Source organism: Chelon labrosus, assembly GCF_963514085.1.
Source record: "Chelon labrosus genome assembly, chromosome: 16".
In the NCBI taxonomy this organism is placed as follows: Eukaryota; Metazoa; Chordata; class Actinopteri; order Mugiliformes; family Mugilidae; genus Chelon; species Chelon labrosus.
In genome coordinates, this window is record NC_140349.1 from 2,483,034 (window position 1) to 2,504,595 (window position 21,562).

Here is a 21,562-nt window from a genome sequence, read left to right on the forward strand (position 1 = left end):
GATGGAGAGGAAGGAGGAGGGAGAGAATAAAGAGGAGGGGAAAATGATGAGGAGTAGGAGGAGGAATAAGAGGAGGAGGATCTTAGCGTCCAGCCCTGAATGTCTAGAGTAAAAGAAGACGAACTAAGATGTCTCCACGTCTCCATCGTTAATGTCCACATGGATTCCATGTTTTCATATTCACGTTGTGTAACAGAGATGGAGGGAAGGGGGAGGGAGGAGGTGTTGTGAGGAGGTGAACAGCTGTCCCGTATCATCGGAGGACGATGAGCTGCAGACTTAAACAGACTGATCCACATTACATGCATCAGGTACATCGACACCTGTTCACCTTTACTGGAGAGGAATGAAAACGATCAGGTCCTCAGGAGACGACGAGAAGAAATGTTAGACGTCAGACGATGACAATGAACATCACAGACGAGTTTAACATTCAGGGGAAGTTAAAAAATATACATGTTCAAGATAAGAAACTCTAATAAACAACTAATTCACTCCTGGTTGTTACCTCTGCTACCTGTATCTACATGTTTTCCCCACACAGAGCTAACTAGCTAGCTGGTCACAAAGCAAAAGTTTAACTCACTGATTGCTGATATCTTTTCAGGCTACAAGCATTGCTAGCTTCACTCAGTCTTCATGTTGCCTTTGAGGTGTTGCTCATCAACCGTTGGCGGCGACGTCGTTTGTTTCAAAGTTTACTGGTGACTCAAACTCATCTGACTGGTTGACTTGTCCCAGGAAGAACCAGACGCCGTTCCATCAGGAAGCGTTTTAAGTCGACTAAACTGGTGAAAAGCAAAACGGAGAAGAAGAAGTTGAGTTGCCAGTTATCTTGATCTTGGTAGCTTCTAGATGCAAACAGTTGCCTAGCGGCGTTTTTACAACTCGAACGACAAACATTTTGTGAACATGGCTCCATTTAAAGACAAGTGATATTAACAATGACCCTGATCAATTAAGTTTCCCAGGAGGCATTTCCTGTTAGACAACACACCAAAACCCTTCAGCTAAATATAATACACCTAATACTTACTTACTTGTGATCTTTCTGTGCTCAACAGCGACTGATCCCTGCACCAAGAAGGACTTCACCATCGTTGACGCCAACCACCGACCAACAGATCAGAGCGTGGTTGAACCGGACCCCCTCCACACGCTTAGGACGGGACGACCCTGTAAAACACAACAGCAGCTACGTTTTGGAGCAAAAGATTATTGGTGAACCTTCATGAAGGTTATACAGTCAGTCAATCAAACTTGACTGGTAGAGCAACTTCTGTAGTTGAAGTTAGAGCAAATTAAGCTTCTTACCAGACGACTGACGACTAAGGGGAAGCTTTTTGTTCTTTAACTGATCCATGTTGGTAGAACATTGGTTGTGGCGGACAAAATAAACTACTGTACGTCCTCACATGGACAAATAGACGGCTCTCGAGTCAACAGGAAGTCGGTCAGCTATAGTTTCAAACATGTTCAAGCTTTAAGAGCACGAGGAAGCTCGCAAAAACTTTATGGATGATCTTTCACACACTCCTTCAGGCACCAGTGACAAACCTTTGCAGCTAAACCTAAAACTGAGCTCGGCCAGTTCTGAAAACTGTAACATTAATTTGCATAATTGCAGCCTGATAAAAAGTGACATTTATCTTTAATTGACTGAACCCAAACTGAACCAACGTCCTTTATATCAACATTTGTAGGCTGAAGAGTCGGCAGGGCACCAACGTTGACGTGTGCCATTGGAATTAATCTCAAAAGGTTTTAACTTGATACTCTCCTCGTGCAAATATCTGCAAATACCTGGACAGGTCTCCAGTCTATCCCAGCTGTCATTGGTCTAGAGGTGGGGTCCACCCTGGACAGGTCTCCAGTCTATCCCAGATGTCATTGGTCTAGAGGGGGGGTCCACCCTGGACAGGTCTCCAGTCTATCCCAGATGTCATTGGTCTAGAGGGGGGGTCCACCCTGGACAGATCTCCAGTCTATCACAGGGCTAACACAGAGAGACACTCACACCTACGGCCAATTTAGAATCACCAATGAACCTAACCAGCATGTCTTTGGACGGTGGGAGGAAGCTGGAGAACCTGGAGAGAACCCACACAGAACCAGTTTGACTTGTTGGGTTTTCTTGAAGACATTTCATCCAAGTCATCGGCTCTAAAAGACTGATGGGGAGTCTGGGTTTAAATAGGAACTAAATCATCTGGAGTCTCTGGACATTATTGTTTTTAATTTAACTTGGGTGAAACATCTTCAACAAATCTACAAGTCCAGTCGTCTCCAATCCATCTCACAGACGGTTTTAATGTCCTTCTTTCTTAAACTTATTTAAGACACTTCCTGCAGGTTTCTGGGTCTATTACTGCACACATTGTCCTGCTCACACTGGAGGAGCTGTTGCATTAGGCTGGATTAGTTTTTAGAGAGTAATGGAAACCAGAGCATTTAAAACATTTAAATCCATGCACCTTATACATGTAACGCAATATGCACGGAATAAAATGTTTATTAACGCGTGCATGCGAGAGAAAGAAAGAGAGAGAATGGTAGAGCGACATCAACAATGACTGAAGGAAACCGGAGAGTGTGACGACGGTACCGGGAGAGAGAGAGAGGGAGAGAGAGAGAGAGGAAGCGTCGCGGATGACACGCACATACCCACCCTGTGTCTCTCTAACATACGGAGGAGAGGAGGACAGCGAGGAAGACAGAGAGGAGGAGAAAAGAAGAAGAAGAAGAAGAAGAAGAGGAGGAGAGAAGAAAGAGATCCGGGGAAAGAAATGCCCGCTGGACGGATGGATTTTATTTTCCCCTGTGAGCTGAACGAGCCTCTGTAAGACAACATGGGCTGCATAGGATCCCGGACGATCAGTAAGGACGCGCCGCTTTCTATTCCTCTGCCATGTGGAGGGGAGGGATGGATGGAGGGATGGATGGAGGGATGCATGGAGGGAGGGATGCATGTGGAGAATTAGTAAAAGATGAAGGAATGTTTATTCCTGTCACACTTTTGTTTATTTAAAAAAATCCTGCAGCGCTGCAGAGGTGTTTCCTGCTCGCTCCGTGCACACAAGGATGGTGTCTGCTGTTTCTTTTTAAGGGTGTAATGGTTTTATAGTTTACTGTAGGGATTACTACAGCATCTCAGCGTGTGTGTGTGTGTGTGTGTGTGTGTGTTAGGAGTGTGTGTGTGTGTGTGATTGGAATGAAACGTGTGTGTCAGGAGAGGAGACGCGGATGAGGAGAGGCGGGACAGACAGGCAGCAGGGATGTGAGCGGAATAAGATGCGGCTTGACGTTTTTGTCTCCACATGGATGACACCGGGCATGCAGGCAGAGTGTGTGTGTGTGTGTGTGTGAGAGAGAGAGAGAGACGGGGGGGGGGGGGGGGGGGGGGGGGAGAGAGACCTCCGCCTTGACATAAAACTAAGGTCATTGCATGTTGGGTGTCTCAGAAAATTCCCCCTCTCCTCTCTCCTTCCCTGTCTCCTCCCCCCCATGCTTCCACTTCTTCTTCTTCCTCACCCCCCTTCCTCCCTTTCTTTCCTCCCATCCCGTCCTCTCCTCCCTCAGTCAGTCTCTCCATCCTCTCCCCTCGTCTCTCTCCACCGTGCGTCATGCAGCGACGTAATAAACTGAAGACGCAGGCAGTGCATACCGAGTTTCTCCCCCTCTCTCTTACTCCCCCCCTCTCTCTCTCTCTCACATACATTTTTTTTTTGGGAGGACTGACTAGTGCAGGATGAGTCACAGCCGGCCTCGGTAAACTCAGGTGTGAACCTCTGCACATGTAGGTCAGGTTTGCAAAGTCAAAGCTGCCTCCAGCCACGCACACCAGTCCCTGCCAAGCTCTGAGGACCCCAGACGACCTTATGCTCACACCAACATTACTCCAACACTAAATTCACTGTGGTCAGACATTATAGAAAAGACAAATCTGGCATTTTTTATGTTTTTTTTTTTTTCCCTGCAGAGACTAAACAGCTGCAACAAGGGCAACTGGACTTGTTGACTCAGTGCTAACATCGGAGGGGTAGGATTGACTTTGTGGAGAGTGTATAACTGCTAACTGGACTGAACCAACACTTTATATCAACATTTGTCGGATAAATCGGCGGTAGTGACATGTGTCCTTCTAATGAATGTCTAAAGGTCTTCTTGGTGCACGTTTTTGCAAATATCTACGAGATAAAAGCTTTTTATTAGAAACATCTGTAGGAACTCACACTTACCTGTAATTGACTCTACAAGTCCTTTGTTTTAGCTTTTGTTCTTTTTTTGGGGGGGTATACCACAACCTGGATGACTGAGAACCTTCACTGTATTCCTGCAGAGACACCGTCCCCCAAGACATGCTCTCAAGGCGAAGACAGGGAAAGGGGGGGAATGTTTCGTGCTTGTCTTGATGCCGAGAGACGTGGACAGGGAAATACCTAAATAAAAGATGAAACAAGGGCGACTGGACTTGTAGAGGTTCTTGAAGACGTTTCATCCAAGTCTTCAGTTCTAAAAGACTGGCGGTGGGTTGGGGTTGCTCATTAGAAACTCTTTAAGAGTCTGTAATCACCAGATGCTCACCTGTAGTTGGAGGAATGTCAAGAACTGTCAAGAAACTCAACAAGTTGCCCTTGTTTCAGTTTGTGGTTTTAGATGCACCACAACCTGGATGACTGAGAAGCTTCCCAGACTTCCTGCAGAGACAGCGTCCCCCAAAACATGCTTTCTTGTCCAGACGTTGGTCATATCTGAAATTGCTCACATAGTCAACCAGGTTGGGTGAGGGTCTGAGGTTCTCATGTTCAAATTGGGAGCCAGAAAATGAAAATGAAAAGAGAGAAGACGTCTTTAGTAAATGGTTTGTAGGAGGCAGAAGGTGGTTGTCCCACCGCTGAGAGATGTGGACCAAGAAACAGTCAAAAAACAAACAGAGGCAACTGGACTTGTAGAGTTTCTTGAAGATGTTTTATGCAAAGTCTTCAGTTCTAACAGACTGGTGGAGGAGTTGTGGTCTAAACAGGAACATCTGTGGGTGTGGACCGATCACAGATGTTGCATCCATGCCGCGTAGTTATATTTCTATGTCAGGCTACAGCGTACCAACAACATAAATCTGACAAAGCAACATAAATCTATCTTAAACTCTCAAGTCTTTTCTCTGATTGGCTGTTATCCGACTCTCTTTACACCAAGTCTCTGGAATGACCTTGAACACCGTCAACACCGTGGCTGAATTAAGGAGAACTGAAATACTGGACTCCAAACATCGCCCCGACACAACTCAATCAAAACTGTTCATCCTGAACATGAGACAAAAACATTAGCTCATGGGTTTGCTGTCGTGTGTCGCAGCCAAAGAAAAATCAATTTTCTATTTGTTGGAGATGTTTTACAAATACGAAACCTCCGTGTATTTAAAATCCAATCAGACATTTTTATAAAGTTGGTCTTTCGGGTAAATAGATATAGATAGATAGATAGGTACTTTATTCATCCCCACAGGGGAAATTCAGGTGTCCAGCAGCTTACAGTGTGTTATTCATCAACAAGCATTCACCCTACACTCATAAAAACACAAGTAGAAACACAGTAGAGAGAGAGACACAGACAATAACAGTTCCCTGTTAGTTCCCTCTAGGAATTACTCTCCAGTTTATTTACTATCCAAATCTGATTCGTGACATTTGGGAAGTCTACAAACCTTTACGTTAATTTCATTCACGTCAGTCAGCTCAGCTGCTTGAAGTTCAGACATGAAAAATCACAGAGCCCAAAAAATGTACAAGGAAGCCGTCGTTTTACACCAACGTGTCATCTGGAATAAATAAACTGTAGACCAACTGATCAGCAGGATTCAGGAGAGGCTAGCTTCTCTGTACGACGGTTTGTAGCTCTTCCTAGCTTCATAGCCTCTCAGCTAATAGTAGCTCTTCCTAGCTTCATAGCCTCCCTTCTAATTGTAGCTCTTCCTAGCTTCTTAACCTCCCAGCTAACAGTAGCTCTTCCTAGCTTCACAGTTAAGAGTAGCTCTTCCTAGCTTCACAGCTAACAGTAGCTCTTCCTAGTCACCCAGCTAACAGTAGCTCTTCCTAACTTCACACATACCAGTAGCTCTTCCTAGCTTCCCAGCCTCCCAGCTAACGGTAGCTATTGTAATGCAGCTTTTTGGTCCAAACACAGCAGACGTGAGGAGGCGCCACAGTCAGACTTCATTGCCAGTAGTTTTTTTGTGTCATATCCCTCCATTAAAAACTGCTCCTGGTTGCTCAGGTATTAACCTTGACAGCTCTGAAAACTATAACATAGTTTTGATAAAAAAAATTCTAATATCATCTACATTTAAAAGATCGGATATCAATTCTTAAAAACCTCTGATCCGACTCCATTTCCTGCTTCCTCCCTGTTAGAAATCTTGCGGCTGTCTTAATGGTAATACAGGAAGGAGACGTCCGCCCATGTTCTTAATATGAGCTTCAACTCTATGTCAGGAATGACCGTGAAGGGTTTAGGGTTTTATTTATATTAATATTAACACCAGCACTGATGCTTTCACACATCATCGTCTTTATATCAAAGCCTTTTCTGTTTAGTTTTTGACTGATCTGGATTTTTGTGATGATTAGAGACTAGTGTATTGTTTTTATTGGCGCAGTTAATAGGAACCTGTGAGACCCAGTATCGATTCATTAATTTCCTGCTTCCTCCTCGGTAAAAACCTCGTTGTGGTCTTGTGATTAGTCGTTGTGTGAGTGAGATACAAAACAAAGCAGAAGCTCCAACTCTGAGAGCAGCATCAGCTCCTGAAAGATTTAAAAAGTATGACGACACAAAAGCAAAGACACACTGAAGATGAGAGACTACTGGGAGAATATTGTGGAAATACCAGAAAATCTCTAAACACACCAGCGATACCCAGCCCTTATTTATTTCTGGAAACTTTCCCCACAGTGGGAGGAAAACTAAAACATCTAACGTGTTGACTTTGTCCTTGCAATGACGTTTCTTCCTGCAAATACATCCCCAGAAATGAATCCTTTTGCACCGTAACAGCTAAAATAAATAATTTACTTGTTTCTTTATCCCTCCTCAAAATAAAGTCCAAATTTAATCTTTGAAGGAGAACAAAATGTCCTCAATGTCAAGGTCTAAAAGCAGCTTTAAACGTCTCAGAGACTCTCTTCAATCTGCTGCTGCTCGAGGAAACCGTGGTCACTCCCGTTACATGCAGCCTCCACATGCTCATATATGCAGACGTGGACATTGTCCCGGAGGACGATTACCACCCCCCAACTCGCCCCTCTCTGTCTTTTTAAACGCAGCATCAAAGCCTCATCAGCCTCTTTTATGAGAACAAATGGAGGCTGTCGCGACGATTTCAATAAATAAAGGGAGGGGAAGTGTGACCTTTGGTTGTCATTGAGTCGGACGGCGAGGGATTCAGACAGAGGGAGGGACGGACAGCGGCGATAAGAGCTGAAGCTTGTTGTGTGAAGATCCAAAAGAACATCCTGGGTGGTTTTATTTGGTCTCCTGTGTTTTAGATTTCCCTCCTTGCCTCTCTTTCATTGTCAGAAGTAACGCTGTGAAGTCTGAGCAATAAAGTGTAGAAAGGTAAAAAAAATCATCCAACTATCGATTCACGTCATAGAGCTGAAGCTATGCCGCCAATCCAAGATGTTTCACGCAAACGTTCGCTCTCTACTGAAGCTGAAACCTTAGAAATCGGACGACATGAAAGTCTCTACGTGACGGTTAGGTTGTCTCCTCAGAGTGAGCTGCAGCCAAACCTCAAAGATGAAGAAATAACTTTTATCGATGGAGTATTACGTGACATTGTTCAGAGACACGGTGGCAGCGATGGGCGTAAAAAGAAAAGTGGAGGGAATTATCACCAGATTAAAGCCCACAGCAGAATAAAGATGATTAGGCAGAAAAGGGATGATTGAAACGTAATTGGCTGCAGGTTTTTGTTAAACATTTCATAACCTGATTCAAGGACAAATTGTAAAAGTATTTAATCTGATTAGTTTCTGTTCACATCCTCCATCTTTGCATAAATACGTGCATCTCAGAGAGTTTATCTTTAATACAAACGGAGGAGGACGGGAGTGTCCTCAGGTCTCACAGTAGAACACAGTGACCTTGACCTTTGACCTCTGACCACCAGTTTTTAAATAGAGAATGAGGAGAAGGAAGAGGAATAGGAAGAAGAGTGGGAGGAGGTGGAGGAAGTGAAGGGTGAGGAAGAAGAAGAAGAGGAGGGGGTAGATAAGAAAGAGAAGGAGGAAGAGGAAGAAGAACAAGAGGATGAAGAGGAGGAAAGGTGGTGGAGGAAGTGAAGGGTGAGGAAGAAGAAGAAGAGGAGGGGGTAGATAAGGAAGAGAAGGAGGAAGAGGAAGAAGAACAAGAGGATGAAGAGGAGGAAAGGTGGTGGAGGAAGTGAAGGGTGAGGAAGAAGAAGAAGAGGAGGGGGTAGATAAGGAAGAGAAGGAGGAAGAGGAAGAAGAACAAGAGGATGAAGAGGAGGAGGAAAGGGAAGAAGAATATTAGGAGAAAGAAGAGTAAGAGGTGTATGAAGAAGAAGAGTAGGAGGAGGTTGAGGGAAGAGAAGGATGAGGAAGAGGAAGAAGAGGAGGAGGTGGATGATGAACAAGAGGAAGAGGAGGAGGTGGATAAGGAAGAGAAGGAGGAAAAGGACGAACAAGAGGATGAAGAGGAGGAAAGGAGGTGGAGGAAGAAGAGGAGGAGGGAGAGGAAGAAGAAGAGGAGGTGGATAAGGAAGAGGAGGAGGATGAAGAGGAGGAAAAGGAGGAAGAGTAAGAAGAATTGGAGGAAGAGGAAATAGAGGAGGAGAGGTAGGAAGAAGAGGAAGAAAACTAAGAACAGGCAGAGGAGGAAGAGGAAAAAAGGAGTAGGAAGAAAAAGAGGAGTAGGATGAAGAAGAGGAGGAAAAGGAAGAGGTGGAAGAGGAGGAGGTGGAAGGAAGAGGACAAGGAAAAGGAAAAAGAGGAGGAAGAGAATGAAGAGGAGGGGGAAGAGGAAAAAGAGGAGTAGGAGGAAGAAGAAGAGGAGGAGTAGGAGGAGTAAGCCTGTACTATTTAGCTCTCTGTGGTTTCAGTGATTTATTTATTCAGGTCTGAACCAAGTAAACAGAGTAAAGTGTTTTATTGACACTGAAGTAAAGATGGAACCAGAGGAATTCACTCTGATCAGTTTATTCTTCTCTAAAACTCTCAGCGTTGAACGTCGACGATCAAAAGACAAACAACACGACGGCGCTCGTTAAATCGGTCACGGTGACAGGACAGAAACTTATCGCCTGCAGAATATTTCCTGCTGCGTTACTCGCCACCAACATCTATTCTTACATTGGGCCCGAGTGAGAGCGGCTGCTGCTAAAAATAGATCCGGGGGTAAAAGAGGGAGGTCAATGAGAGACGGAGGGAAAATGTTACAGTAAATATGGGTCAACAGCTCCCTGGATTTATGTCCTCGGTTTGGTGACGTGCAGAAAATAATAGGAAGCAGCAGAAAGGCCTCAAACAGCTGCTGTAACGTGATGTTCCAGTTCTTTCTGTTACCTCGTCAGAGCTGCAGTATCGCCGTGGTTCGCTCCATTGTTTCCCTCAGCGGTGTGTTTCCTGCAGCGTGCCATTTAACCAAAGCATCACCGCCTGTCATTACACTCAATTATCCTCCAGTTACAGAAGAGATGATGTTCAGGAGGCATCGCTCAGACGGAGACGCTCGAATCTCCGTCTCCATCGTTCAAACCAGGACCAGAAAGACGACGACTTCTAAAAGAAACTAATAAAAACAAGAAGAGTCAGTTTGATGCTGTAAATTGTAGTTGCAGGTCACCCAGCTATTAGTAGCTCGTCCTAGCTTCCCAGCTAATAGCAGCTCTTCCTAGCCTCCTAGCTAATAATAGCACTTCCTAGCTTCCCAGCTAATAGCAGCTCTTCCTAGCTTCCCAGATAATAGCAGCTCTTCCTAGCTTCCCAGCCTCCGAGCTAATAATGGCTCTTCCTAGTCTCCCAGCTAATAGTAGTCCTTCTTAGTTTCCTAGCATCCCAGCAAATAACAGCGGTTCCTAGCTCCCTAGCTAATAGCAGCTTTTTCTAGCCTCCCAGCTAATAGTAGCTCTTCCTAGCCTCTTAGCTAATAGTAGCTCTTCCTAGCCTCCCAGCTAATAGTAGCTCTTCCTAGCCTCCTAGCTAATAGTAGCTGTTCCTAACTTCCTAGCCTCCCAGCTAATAGTAGCTCTTCCTAGCTTCCTAGCCTCCCAGCTAATAGTAGTCCTTCCTAGTTTCCTAGCATCCCAGCTAAAAATAGCCCTTGCTAGCCTCCTAGCTAATAGTAGCTCTTCCTAGCTTGATAGCCTCCCAGCTAATAGTAGTCATTCCTAGCCACCCAGCTAATAGTAGCTCTTCCTAGCTTCCTCGCCTCCCTGCGAACAGTGGTCCTTCTTAGTTTCGTAGCAGCCCAACTAACAGTAGCTCTTCCTAGTTTCCCAGCCTTCTAGCCAATAGTAGCACTTCCTAGCCTCCTAGCTAATAGTAGCTCTTCCTACCCTGAAGCTAATAGTAGCTCTTTCTAGCTTCCTAGCCTCCTAGCTAATAGTAGCTCTTCCTACCCTGAAGCTAATAGTAGCTCTTTCTAGCTTCCTAGCCTCCCAGCTAATAGTAGCTCTTCCTAGCCTCCTAGCTAATAGTAGCTCTTCCTGCCCTAAAGCTGTTTTGAAAGTCAAAAATCCAGTTTTTTAAATTTGTAAAAGGAGACTGACGTCTGAGCAACGTTTTCGCAGCAAATGCATGAAGCAAAAGATCTGTACTCCTCAGTGGTGTCAAATTACAGATAATGTCTTGCAGGGTTCTTTCCTCTCCGCCTTTCACTCGGTCCATCATCTGCCGAAGGTCTGAGGCTTTGTGACGGGGAGGAAAAGCTCCGAGCAAATGTTTCCAAACCAGCGCATCTACGTTTGAATCCAGCTCAGCAGCCGACAATAGGACCGAGCAGCGCCGGGGTTGTTTGAGGATCTTCTTCACTGTTGCTGCTCTCTTGTTTACAATAATTGCACTGACGTAGTGGAGTGCAGCTGGAGTTGGATTCTGAAAAACAGGGTATCAGGTGTTTCTTTCAGCATCAAAACATCTTTTATTTTGTAAAGAGATGCTGACGCCCATAAATATACTGTAGATAAGCACAAGGTTGCTCAGTGAAGGACAGAAAGACAGAATCAGACGTGTCACTTCTTCTTTGATGCAACTTCATCAACATTAATCACGTGTGCAACACGAAAAATAGTAAATCAGTTCTCAGCAAACAGACAGAATTAGAAGCTAGCAGGCATTTAGCAACTAAAGAGAGACATGTTGCTCATAGGTATAATCAGATTATTGGACTTAGCTTCTCCTTAGTAGCTGAAAGCTTCAGTTAATGTACTTTTAAATATTCTCTTGCATGTAAAGATGTTACAGCAGACGTTTGTGTGCATGGAGAAGGCCTAAATAACCGCATCCTCCATCAAGAAGTGGCTTTGGTTCCCTCGTATTTCCTGTCAGAGCGCGAGACTGTGAATGAAAGCGTGAGAGCTGGCAACTCCGGCTCGAGGCTGAGACTCTCTGCAGCCCTGTGCACACTCAGTCAATCAGTATGCACTGCCAGCTGGCTCGCAGCTCATGAGTGTGTTCAGTCAGTACATTGGCTGCTGGTACTTTTGTTCACAAGTTCCTTGGAAGTTCATAGAAGCGAGAAAAAGCACCGTCTCAGCCTGATATCTGTTATGTTCGAGCCGTGTTTCTGTTGCGCTCTCAGCTTCCTCCACCTGTTGGTTGGTTTTAACAACAACGGGGCAACTGAGGCCTAGGTGGTAGAGTGGGTTGTTCTGCTAATTGCAGGGTTGCTGGTTCAAACCCTGGCCAACTGAAGAGTAGCCAAAGTGCACTTGGGCAAGACAATGAATCCAAAGTTGCAGCGCCAATTACCGCCAAGGTAGAAAAGCTCTATAGAAGACCATCTATCATTTAACATACACAATTAGTAGCCTGGAAGCCAGATTAATTTGCCCCACCCACTATTTTTTTGTATTGGAACGTTGGTCTGGATTCCCTCTGTTGGGCTAAGGTCAAATCATTTGGGCAATAAAATGTCAACCGTCGGAGAAGGTAGATGTTTAGAGTCCGCTACTGCGTCAGTTGTAGAAGATATCGGCTGGAAACATTCGGACTATTCTGCTTTTCATTTCAGGAATTTGTGGATTTTGTCTGAATGAACAGATTATGTTTCTTGAGTGTGGCTGAAGTCGGCTGCATCCAAGTCTTTATTAAGATATTTGTCTCTTAACATCAAGCACTTGTAGATCGACACAACTGGATCGTCCTGCAACCAATGCAGATCAAGTTTCATGCATTTACTGTGAAATGTATTGAGTTAGTGATGCAAGAAGGAGCTGATGAACAGGGTATTTTTTTGAAGCCATGATTTTCCATAAAGGCGAAGTACAGACTGACAAAGACTGGGCTTTCCCCGCTAATAGTAGCTCTTTCTAGCCTCTCAGCTAATAGTAGCTCCTCTTAGCTCCCTGGCTTGGCAAATAATAATGGCTCTCCCTAGCCCCCTAGCTAACAGTAGCCTCTTCCTATACTCCTAGCTTCCCAGCCTCACTGCTAACAGTAGCTCCTCTTAACTCCCTGGCTTGGCAACTAATAATAGCTCTCCTTAGCCCCCTAGCTAACAGTAGCCTCTTCCTATACTCCTAGCTTCCTAGCCTCACTGCTAACAGTAGCTCCTCTTAGCTCCCTGGCTTGGCAACTAATAATAGCTCTTTCTAACCCCCTAGCTAACAGTAGCCTCTTCCTAGCTTCCTAGCCTCCCAGCTAATAGTAGAGTTTAGCGATACCCAGCCCGACGCTACACTTCTGGAGGTGGAGGGTAACTTCTGAAGCGGTTTTGAAAGTCTAAAATCACGTTTTTTAAATTTGTAAATGGAGACTGAAGTCTGCGCAACATTTTCACAGCAAATGCATGAAGCGACAGATCTGTACTCCTCAGTGGTGTCAAATTACAGATAATGTCTTGCGGATTCTTTCCTCTCCAGTTACCAGTTACCTTTGTCTCGGCTTGTTTTATGGGACAGACCGTGACCTGGGTGACTGAGAACCTTCACAGACATGATACACATTTGTTTGCGCCATCCCAGATGAAATGCGATCAGTCAGGCTTCTGAGTGTAGTGTTGTATTTATTTTTTTGGCGTCTGTTTTCCGCCGGCGGGCAGCGAACGCAGCGAGACGCTCTGACCGAGAGTAAAGGACCGACTCACGGCTCTGGCAGCCAGCAGCTCCATTTCCACAGAAATAAACACAGGTCTGATAATGCAAGTCGCATCCGATGTGACACTCGGCCCGTGCGGTCATCTGCACGAATGTAACAGAACCAGAGCGGAGTCCTGCTGCCTTTTTTTTTTTTATTTTTAGCCGGATCGATTCAGGCCAGTAATGGAAAACGAAGGTGATGCCTCTACCAGGCTCTCGTTTCGTGTTTTCTCCTTTCTCTGGGTTCTCAACATGAAGCTGCCATGAGTTTTAGATGCAGTTTCACGATTTATAAATGGCACCGAGAGGTAGCAGCTTGGATTTCAATACTCATAATTTCTGCAGGGTGACGTCAGTAAACTACTCACGTTTTCTTCTCTTGTCTTATTATATTTTGTATTTTTTTTATCTACTCGTGTTTTTGATTTTGATTAGTTTTAGCAGAAAAACAGATTTTCCCGAGAATGCATCGCTCTTTTATCTTGCAGCAAAAGTAGTTTGATTAGCCACAACATTATGACCACTGACAGGAAAGTAAATAACATCTTGTGACAATTCAGTGTTCTGCTGGGAAACTTCTGGACCTGGTATTCATTGGTGTGGATGTCATTTAGACATGTAGCACCCACCTAGACCAGACCAGGCACCCCCACCCCATAGCAATGACACTCCTTGATGGCAGCAGCCATCCCCAGCAGGATGCAGGGTGACACAGGCACACACACAAAAACGCTTTAGGAACAACTAAAAAAACATGAAGAACAGCACAAGGTGTTGACCTGGCCTCCAAATTCACTAGATCCCAAACTGATCAAGAATCTGTGGGATGATCCACAGAGGCCCCTCCCCTCTATTCAGTTGCCAGACACCACAGGACACCCTCAGAAGGCCAATGTCCATTCTCAGATCAGTCACCACAAGGGAGACCTACACAATATTAGGAAGGTGGTCATAATGTTATGTCCGATCGGAGTAAATATAAACTGTAAAAGTAAAAACAGGCCTCAGCAGCCAAATGTGTCCTCAGACATTTCTTAATTAACTGTCTCAGCTCTCTTACCCACTCCAAGGTCACAGTGGCGCTGGAGTCCGTCCCAGCACACGGCGTCCTTTAAAGAAAAAAGAAAAAGAAAAAGAGCATCAAGACAAGCACAAAAGCTTATCTACTGACTCTCCACATACTTTGATAGCACAGAGTGTCTCCATCGGTCACGCTGTCTGGTCTATTTATCACTTATTACCTCTGACAAGGAGATCCAGTCCTGTTTGTTTGTCTGGGATCGTTAAATAATAAAAAATAAAAAAATACAGAATGGATTTCAATGAAGTTATATCCACATATGGCATTTACATGAGGTCTGCTTCCTTTCTTCTGATGATGTGGAGAAACTAATCTACTGGAAATCTGGAAATAAAACAGAAGAAGAAGAAGGTGGAGGAGGATGAGAGAAGAGGGGGATAATAAAAAAAGAAAGGTGAGGAGGAGGAAGAAGGAGCAGAAGAAGAAGAACAACAACAAGGGGAGAAAGAGACGAAGTAGGAGGAGGAGGGGAGAGGATAAGAAGAAAGACGAGAAGAAGAAGAACAAGGCAAAGAGGAGAAGAAACAGAAGGAAGAGAAGGAGAAGAACAAGGGGAGAAAGAAGAAGTGGAATAGGAAGGAAGAGAAGGGGAGAAAGAGGAAAAGGAAAGGAGGAGAAGAAGAAGAAGAAGAGGAGGAGATACAGCAGAAAGACTAAGAACATTGGAGTGGAAGAGAAAGAAGAAGGAGTAGGAGGAAGAGAAGAAGAAGAAGAAAGAGGATGAGAAGGAAGAGGAGGAGGAGAAGAAGAACCATGGAGAGGAGGAAAAGAAGAAGAAGGAAGAGGAGAAGGTTGTCCTCCATCTTTGTCTCCAGTCCTGAATGTCTAGAGTAGAAGAACCAAGATGTCTCCAACGTTGCTGTCCACATGAATCCAGGCTACATTCAGAGAAGAGAAAGACAGAGGAGGAGGAGGACAAGGAGGAAGAAGAAGAAGACGCTGTCCTTGTGGATTCAGGTCTTGTTCATCTTAAACAGAAAGAGAAGTTCTTCCCTCCATCCCTGAATGTGTAGAGTCTTAGAAGACGACCAAGATGTCTCCACGCCTCATCTCTGTCCACAGGGATTCCATCTTGGTTCATCTTGTTTCTCTCCCTCCATGTTTCTGACGTCTCGTGGAGCAGACATTACCTCCATACCTCTACACCTGACTGAAACATCCTCCTCGTTAAACTGCTCCTCTCTCTCTCAGGTGAGTTGGAGGTACCTCCTCACACAGGAAACCCCTCCACCCCTCCTCATAATATCGATGTTGTTACCTCCGCCGGCAGAACGACTGATGGATGCACTAAGTGGTGTGTGTACGGACACGTGCGCACACACACATTTGCAGACAGATTGTGATCTTGCTGCCGAGCAACAGGATGACAGATGCACAGAGTGAGGCGACTGGTCAATAATTTGATTGACAGGTGGCCATGAGCATCCCTGAGGACCTGAAGGGCCTGACGGGGAGAGAGAGGGAGGGAGATGGAGCCGTTGATATTTCACCATGAACATAATCCCATTATGCCATTTTAAAAATTCAGGGTGGCACTTGCAAACCAAATTATCTTTAATCCAATTTATTTCTAAAGCTGCAGTGTGAATGTATCTGCTGTTAGGACTCTACTAGCTTCAGCCTCTCCATCCGATGGCTGCAGGGATTTGCTCACAACGCTGATGTTGGGCAACTAATAACATCCGTCCTGAGCAATCTGACCAAAAAGTGTCCAGGTGTGAACAATGATCTGGTCTCTAGTGTCCAGGTTAAACAGGTCCAGGTGTGAACACTGATCTGGTCTCTAGAGTCCAGGTTAAACAGGTCCAGGTGTGAACGCTGATCTGGTCTCTAGTGTCCAGGTTAAACAGGTCCAGGTGTGAACACTGATCTGGTCTCTAGAGTCCAGATTAAACAGGTCCAGGTGTGAACACTGATCTGGTCTCTAGAGTCCAGGTTAAACATGTCCAGGTGTGAACACTGATCTGGTCTCTAGTGCCCAGGTTAAACAGGTCCAGGTGTGAACACTGATCTGGTCTCTAGTGTCCAGGTTAAACAGGTCCAGGTGTGAACACTGATCTGGTCTCTAGTGTCCAGGTTAAACAGGTCCAGGTGTGAACACCGATCTGGTCTCTAGCGTCCAGGTTAAACAGATCCAGGTGTGAACACCGATCTGGTCTCTAGCGTCCAGGTTAAACAGGTCCAGGTGTGAACACTGATCTGGTCTCTAGAGTCCAGGTTAAACAGGTCCAGGTGTGAACACTGATCTGGTCTCTAGAGTCCAAGTTAAACATGTCCAGGTGTGAACACTGTTCTGGTCTCGAGTGTCCAGGTTAAACAGGTCCAGGTGTGAACACTGATCTGGTCTCTAGTGTCCAGGTTAAACATGTCCAGGTGTGAACACTGATCTGGTCTCTAGTGTCCAGGTTAAACAGGTCCAGGTGTGAACACTGATCTGGTCTCTAGTGTCCAGGTTAAACAGGTCCAGGTGCGAACACTAATCTGGTCTCTAGTGTCCAAGTTAAACATGTCCAGGTGTGAACACTGTTCTGGTCTCGAGTGTCCAGGTGTGAACACTGATCTGGTCTCTAGTGTCCAGGTTAAACAGGTCCAGGTGTGAACACTGATCTGGTCTTTAGTGTCCAGGTTAAACAGGTCCAGGTGTGAACACTGATCTGGTCTCTAGTGTCCAGGTTAAACAGGTCCAGGTGTGAACACTGATCTGGTCTCTAGAGTCCAGGTTAAACAGGTCTAGGTGTGAACACTGATCTGGTCTCTAGAGTTCAGGTTAAACAGGTCCAGGTGTGAACACTGATCTGGTGTCTACTGTCCAGGTTAAACAGGTCCAGGTGTGAACACTGATCTGGTCTCTAGTGTCCAGGTTAAACAGGTCCAGGTGTGAACACTGATCTGGTCTCTAGAGTTCAGGTTAAACAGGTCCAGGTGTGAACACTGATCTGGTGTCAGTCCACATGTGGAGGTGGTCTGGGACACATGTGACCTCCCTCCTTTGGTAGTGTGAACACACAGTGAGTCCTGGGTCACATTAAAGACCACCTACTCAACAGAGCTGATCTGTGGAAGAGGAGTTTAACTCCTTCATTCAACCACTAGTAGAAATGATCACATGAATCAGAGATGTCTGTTCATTAGTAATGAGAGCCTTTTAAAAGATTCTGGCCTTGGACCTGAGAACCAAACTAAACTAGAAACTAATCTGAACTAGAGGAGACTCAGGAGATTATTCAGTATGAGGAGGAGGAGTGAGATTCATCATGTGGTTCATTATTCATGTGATCATGTTGATTATTTCCTCAATAACTCCCGGTGTCTTCATTTCCTTCAATATCAGAGATGTTTCTTTCTCAGCAGTGACATTACTCTGATTATTCCTTTCTTCCTTCTTTCTGTTTCCTTTCTTTCTTCATTCCTTCCTTAGTTCCTTGCATCCTTCCTTCCCTCCTTTCCTTCCTACGATATTTTGTTCCTTGCCGAGATCATCCTTCCTTCATACATTCTTCATGGAAAAGAGGACTTCCATCATCTTTTCTTCTGAAAACAGAAACCTCCAGAGGTTCATAGGGACTTGTGAGTGTCCAGATGTGTTCTGTGGGGCAAGGACACATCTGGAGATGCATCGGGAAGTCATTTGGTATCCCAGAATGCATTTTGTTTGTATTAACAAGTACGCTGCATGTTTCAATTTCAAAAAAGGCCGTCCTCCAGACTCGGTACTTCCGAATCAAACTATATTGTCCTTGCGATGTCTTTGATGTCGGTTTGGTGTCTCCGTACCTTAAGACAGGACTTCTTGAAGTCATCGCTATGACTTATATGTTTCTAGAAACTGAAGCTTGAACAAATTATATTTTTTTGAAGAAACGTTTGAAAAAGGGACAGAATAAGAGGTCATCCTTAATTTGTTTTTCTGCAAACAGAAAGCTCCAGAGGTTAGAGAGACTTCAGGGTGTCCCAGATGTCTTATCAAATGCTTCACACACACACAGACACACACACACACAGTCAGACGGCATAAATGAACGGATGGATGGGTGAAGGTATTACCCCGACGAGCCGTAGTGAGCAGGACTCCCCCTTTAGTGTTTGGTGTCGGCTCAGAGCGACCGCCACTGAAGCAGAGGTGAGTCAGACTCCCGGCTTCGCTTTGGATCATTGTCACGGGCCGTGTGTCACCGCACAAACACACACACACAAACACACACACACATACAGAGGACCGAGAGCGACGGCAGCAGACAGGCGAGGCTTCGTCAAGTAGAGCTGTCGGGACCTATTGTTGCTTCATCCCACAAGATGACCAGCTTTAAACTCTAACCCATCGACTCCTCTGCCCTTCCTAATTTCCTCTTCCTTGTCTCCTTCCTCTCCTCTTCCACCTGTGCCCCCATGGTGCAGTCATTAAGCTTTATTAGTCCTCATGGGGCAGTTAAACCAACGCAGTACTTTAACTGTGACACTTTTTTTTTTTCCGGCACAAGCCCTTTCAATCACTTCATTCCCTCCTCCTCCTCCTCCTCCTCCCTCGACACTTATTCCACCTGTCTCTTGTGTTTTTTCCTTCTCTTATAAGATGAAGAAGTTAAAGCTGCACTAATTGATTTCGACAGCTCTTAACGTTTAGTACTACAATCAGTCTGCACCACCACCAGAGAGCAAACAACAATAAAGAACAATCCTGATGAATGTTTCAGCCATTTAAAAGAAAATCTGCTCCAAGTTTCACTCCCTAAAAATGTGATTATTTGCTTCTTTTGGACCGTTTGTAGCACAAATCGAAAGATCTGAAAATCAGATGAAACACATTACCGCCTTAGGGGAAAATAGTTTAAAGATTTAGTTGTCTCTGGCGGCCCCTGTGGCAATACTTGGTAACTGCAGGTGTGCTTTTAAACCTCACTTTTTTTCTAATGCATCCGAATGTCGTCGTGTACGCCAACTTCTCCAACGCTTAAAAAAAATGTTCACAGGGTTGCAAAATGCAGAAACAATTTTCAAACAATAGTGTCAACATTAGAGTCGGTTTTCTGTGGACAAACCAAAGAGTTTTAATTCGTAGTTCCCTGTGAGATGAAGGTCGATTCATCGGACGTATTACTACATAAATATCTTTTCTGTAGTAGCTTTGAAGACAGATTAAATAAAGAAACCTAGAAATCTCTATTTAGTGAGTTTAAATATGCCGCAAAACCTCTTTCAAGGACTGAGGCTTTTTGGCAGGCAGCACTACTCGGTCTGACATTGACGTCTCAGATCCATTTCCTTGAGGTCTTTTGCTTTGTTGCCAAACAGATTAGGCAGAGAAGCACCAAACATCTGCAGCGACGGCAATCCTCAGACTACAGAAGAATTGGATCTGGTCCCAAATAAGGTTTTTTTTTTGCCCTCTGATCAGTATCCAATCTTTTAATACTGAGAATCAGCCGATCAGATCTGAGTCCTCCCCTGGAGACTCCTTGGATTCCTTTTACTGTTCTAGATGTGACTTCATTCATCATTACGTTTTGACGCTACAAAATGGTAGACCTAAAATAAATAACTGCAAAAGACGGGGTTTGGCCGAAGCCCCAAACGGATCCAATCATTTTATAAATGCCTGGACTGACTCCATCCCCAGTTGGAAGTATTAGGATGAAAACCGAGAGCACCTCATTTAACTTAAGCGAGGTTTTGCCAAATTTAGAGACTTAATTAATTGTAAATCTAAGCTCGTACAGAAGCGGGTCTTTTCCTTTCACATCAGACGAGTCCTTTGTGTTTTTTGTTCGACTCGGCTGCAGAGAGTTCGGATACGTGCACAAACAGAAGTGACCTTTCCCTCAAAGGTCGGTAGCCTCAGACATACTGTACACCAAAACCTCCGAGGCTCCGAGCCGCTCGCTTCACAGTCCAACGAGCAAACATTACGTTGCGGCCTCGGACAACGCTGTGTAAACTCATCATCCTGACTCTGAATCTGATTAATTAAGTAGAAATGCACGGGTGAGAATTAGCATCCTGCACAAAAACATCCGTCAGGACGTCTGACACTGACCGACACTAATGACTGCAAATCAGACTCTGCTTCCTCCAGGTGCTGCAGGGAACTCTGGGTAAATGCCTCTAAAATGACCAGCTGTGGTTTCAGGATAATGCGGTGGGCATTGTTGTTTTCTTGTATCTTTGATGATCTTTAATTTAGTTTACCAAGATAAATGATTCCACTGACAGCCTTCAATTCCACCTATATTCTTATTCTCACCACATCACTGCCCTTCTGTTCCCCTCCTCTTATCGGTCCAGCTTTATCTTTTTCCTCCCAGCCGCCCTCGCTGCCCTCCCCTCACCATGCCCTCTGCCCTGCGGTTCCCAGCTTCGATCAATCTCCCGGTTTTGTTCCTCTCCTCTGAACCCTCTCTTCGACATTACCCCCTCAACTCTCTTGACTCTTTGAGAGCCTTCAGCTTCATCTCTTTGTGCCTCTTCCCTATTCCTAGTCCGCCCCCCCTCCTCGTGACTCCAGCTGGGAGCTCCATCAGCTCCAGAGGTCTCCGGTGTGTGAGTTTGTATGTGCGGGTGTGTTTTTCGTGGAGTAAATGGCCTCCAGGATCCCCTGGGCTGCATCTCAAATGTACTCACAGGGAGCACAGTCATGACTAAGGCTGCATGACTTTCATTAACACAGAGACAGACCGGGAGAAAGAGAGAGAGGCAAGAGAGTGAACTCACCCAAAGTGCTGGGTCACAATCATGTCTGAAGAGTGCGGATCTTAATAATTGTCTGTGGGCAGATTAAACTCAGGTGTTAAAGAATAATTAGTTTGTTTCTAAAATAAGAGAGAAGTTTTGTTCTTACACCCACCATTTATTCATTTATTGTGGTGGAAAGTTTGTCTGGAGTCTCTCTGTTGGGAACTGATTCTAATCCTGCAAAGATCTCAATCAGATCGCTTGGGGGCGGGGCTTATTGAGGTGATGGACAGAAGAGTAACAGTAGTCATGCACGTCATCCAAGCTCTCGCTAGGAATCTCGTTGCAGCCTCACATGACTGGTTTCACGCAACTAAATTTAAAAAAGTATGACGACAGAGAAGAGCTGGACAAAAGCAAAAACATATGCAAGATGAGAAAGTAGAGGACACAATCTTGCAAATCTGGTTTTGCACCACAAATATAGCAAGATTAGT

The 21,562-nt window shown here is 45.0% G+C and overlaps 1 protein-coding gene across 1 annotated transcript in view; it reads left to right on the plus strand.

Moving 5' to 3' along the window:
* Window positions 1–2,849: 2,849 nt before the first annotated feature.
* The window catches only part of LOC311500938 (protein FAM131B-like), a gene marked incomplete at its 5' end in the record, with an annotated part of 50,030 nt that continues 31,317 nt past the window's right edge, over window positions 2,850–21,562 (plus strand). Inside the window, one exon of the mRNA XM_084562575.1 lies at window positions 2,850–2,877. Coding sequence (XP_084418701.1) covers window positions 2,850–2,877 — 28 coding nt within the window. The remainder of the gene's footprint in view (window positions 2,878–21,562) is intronic.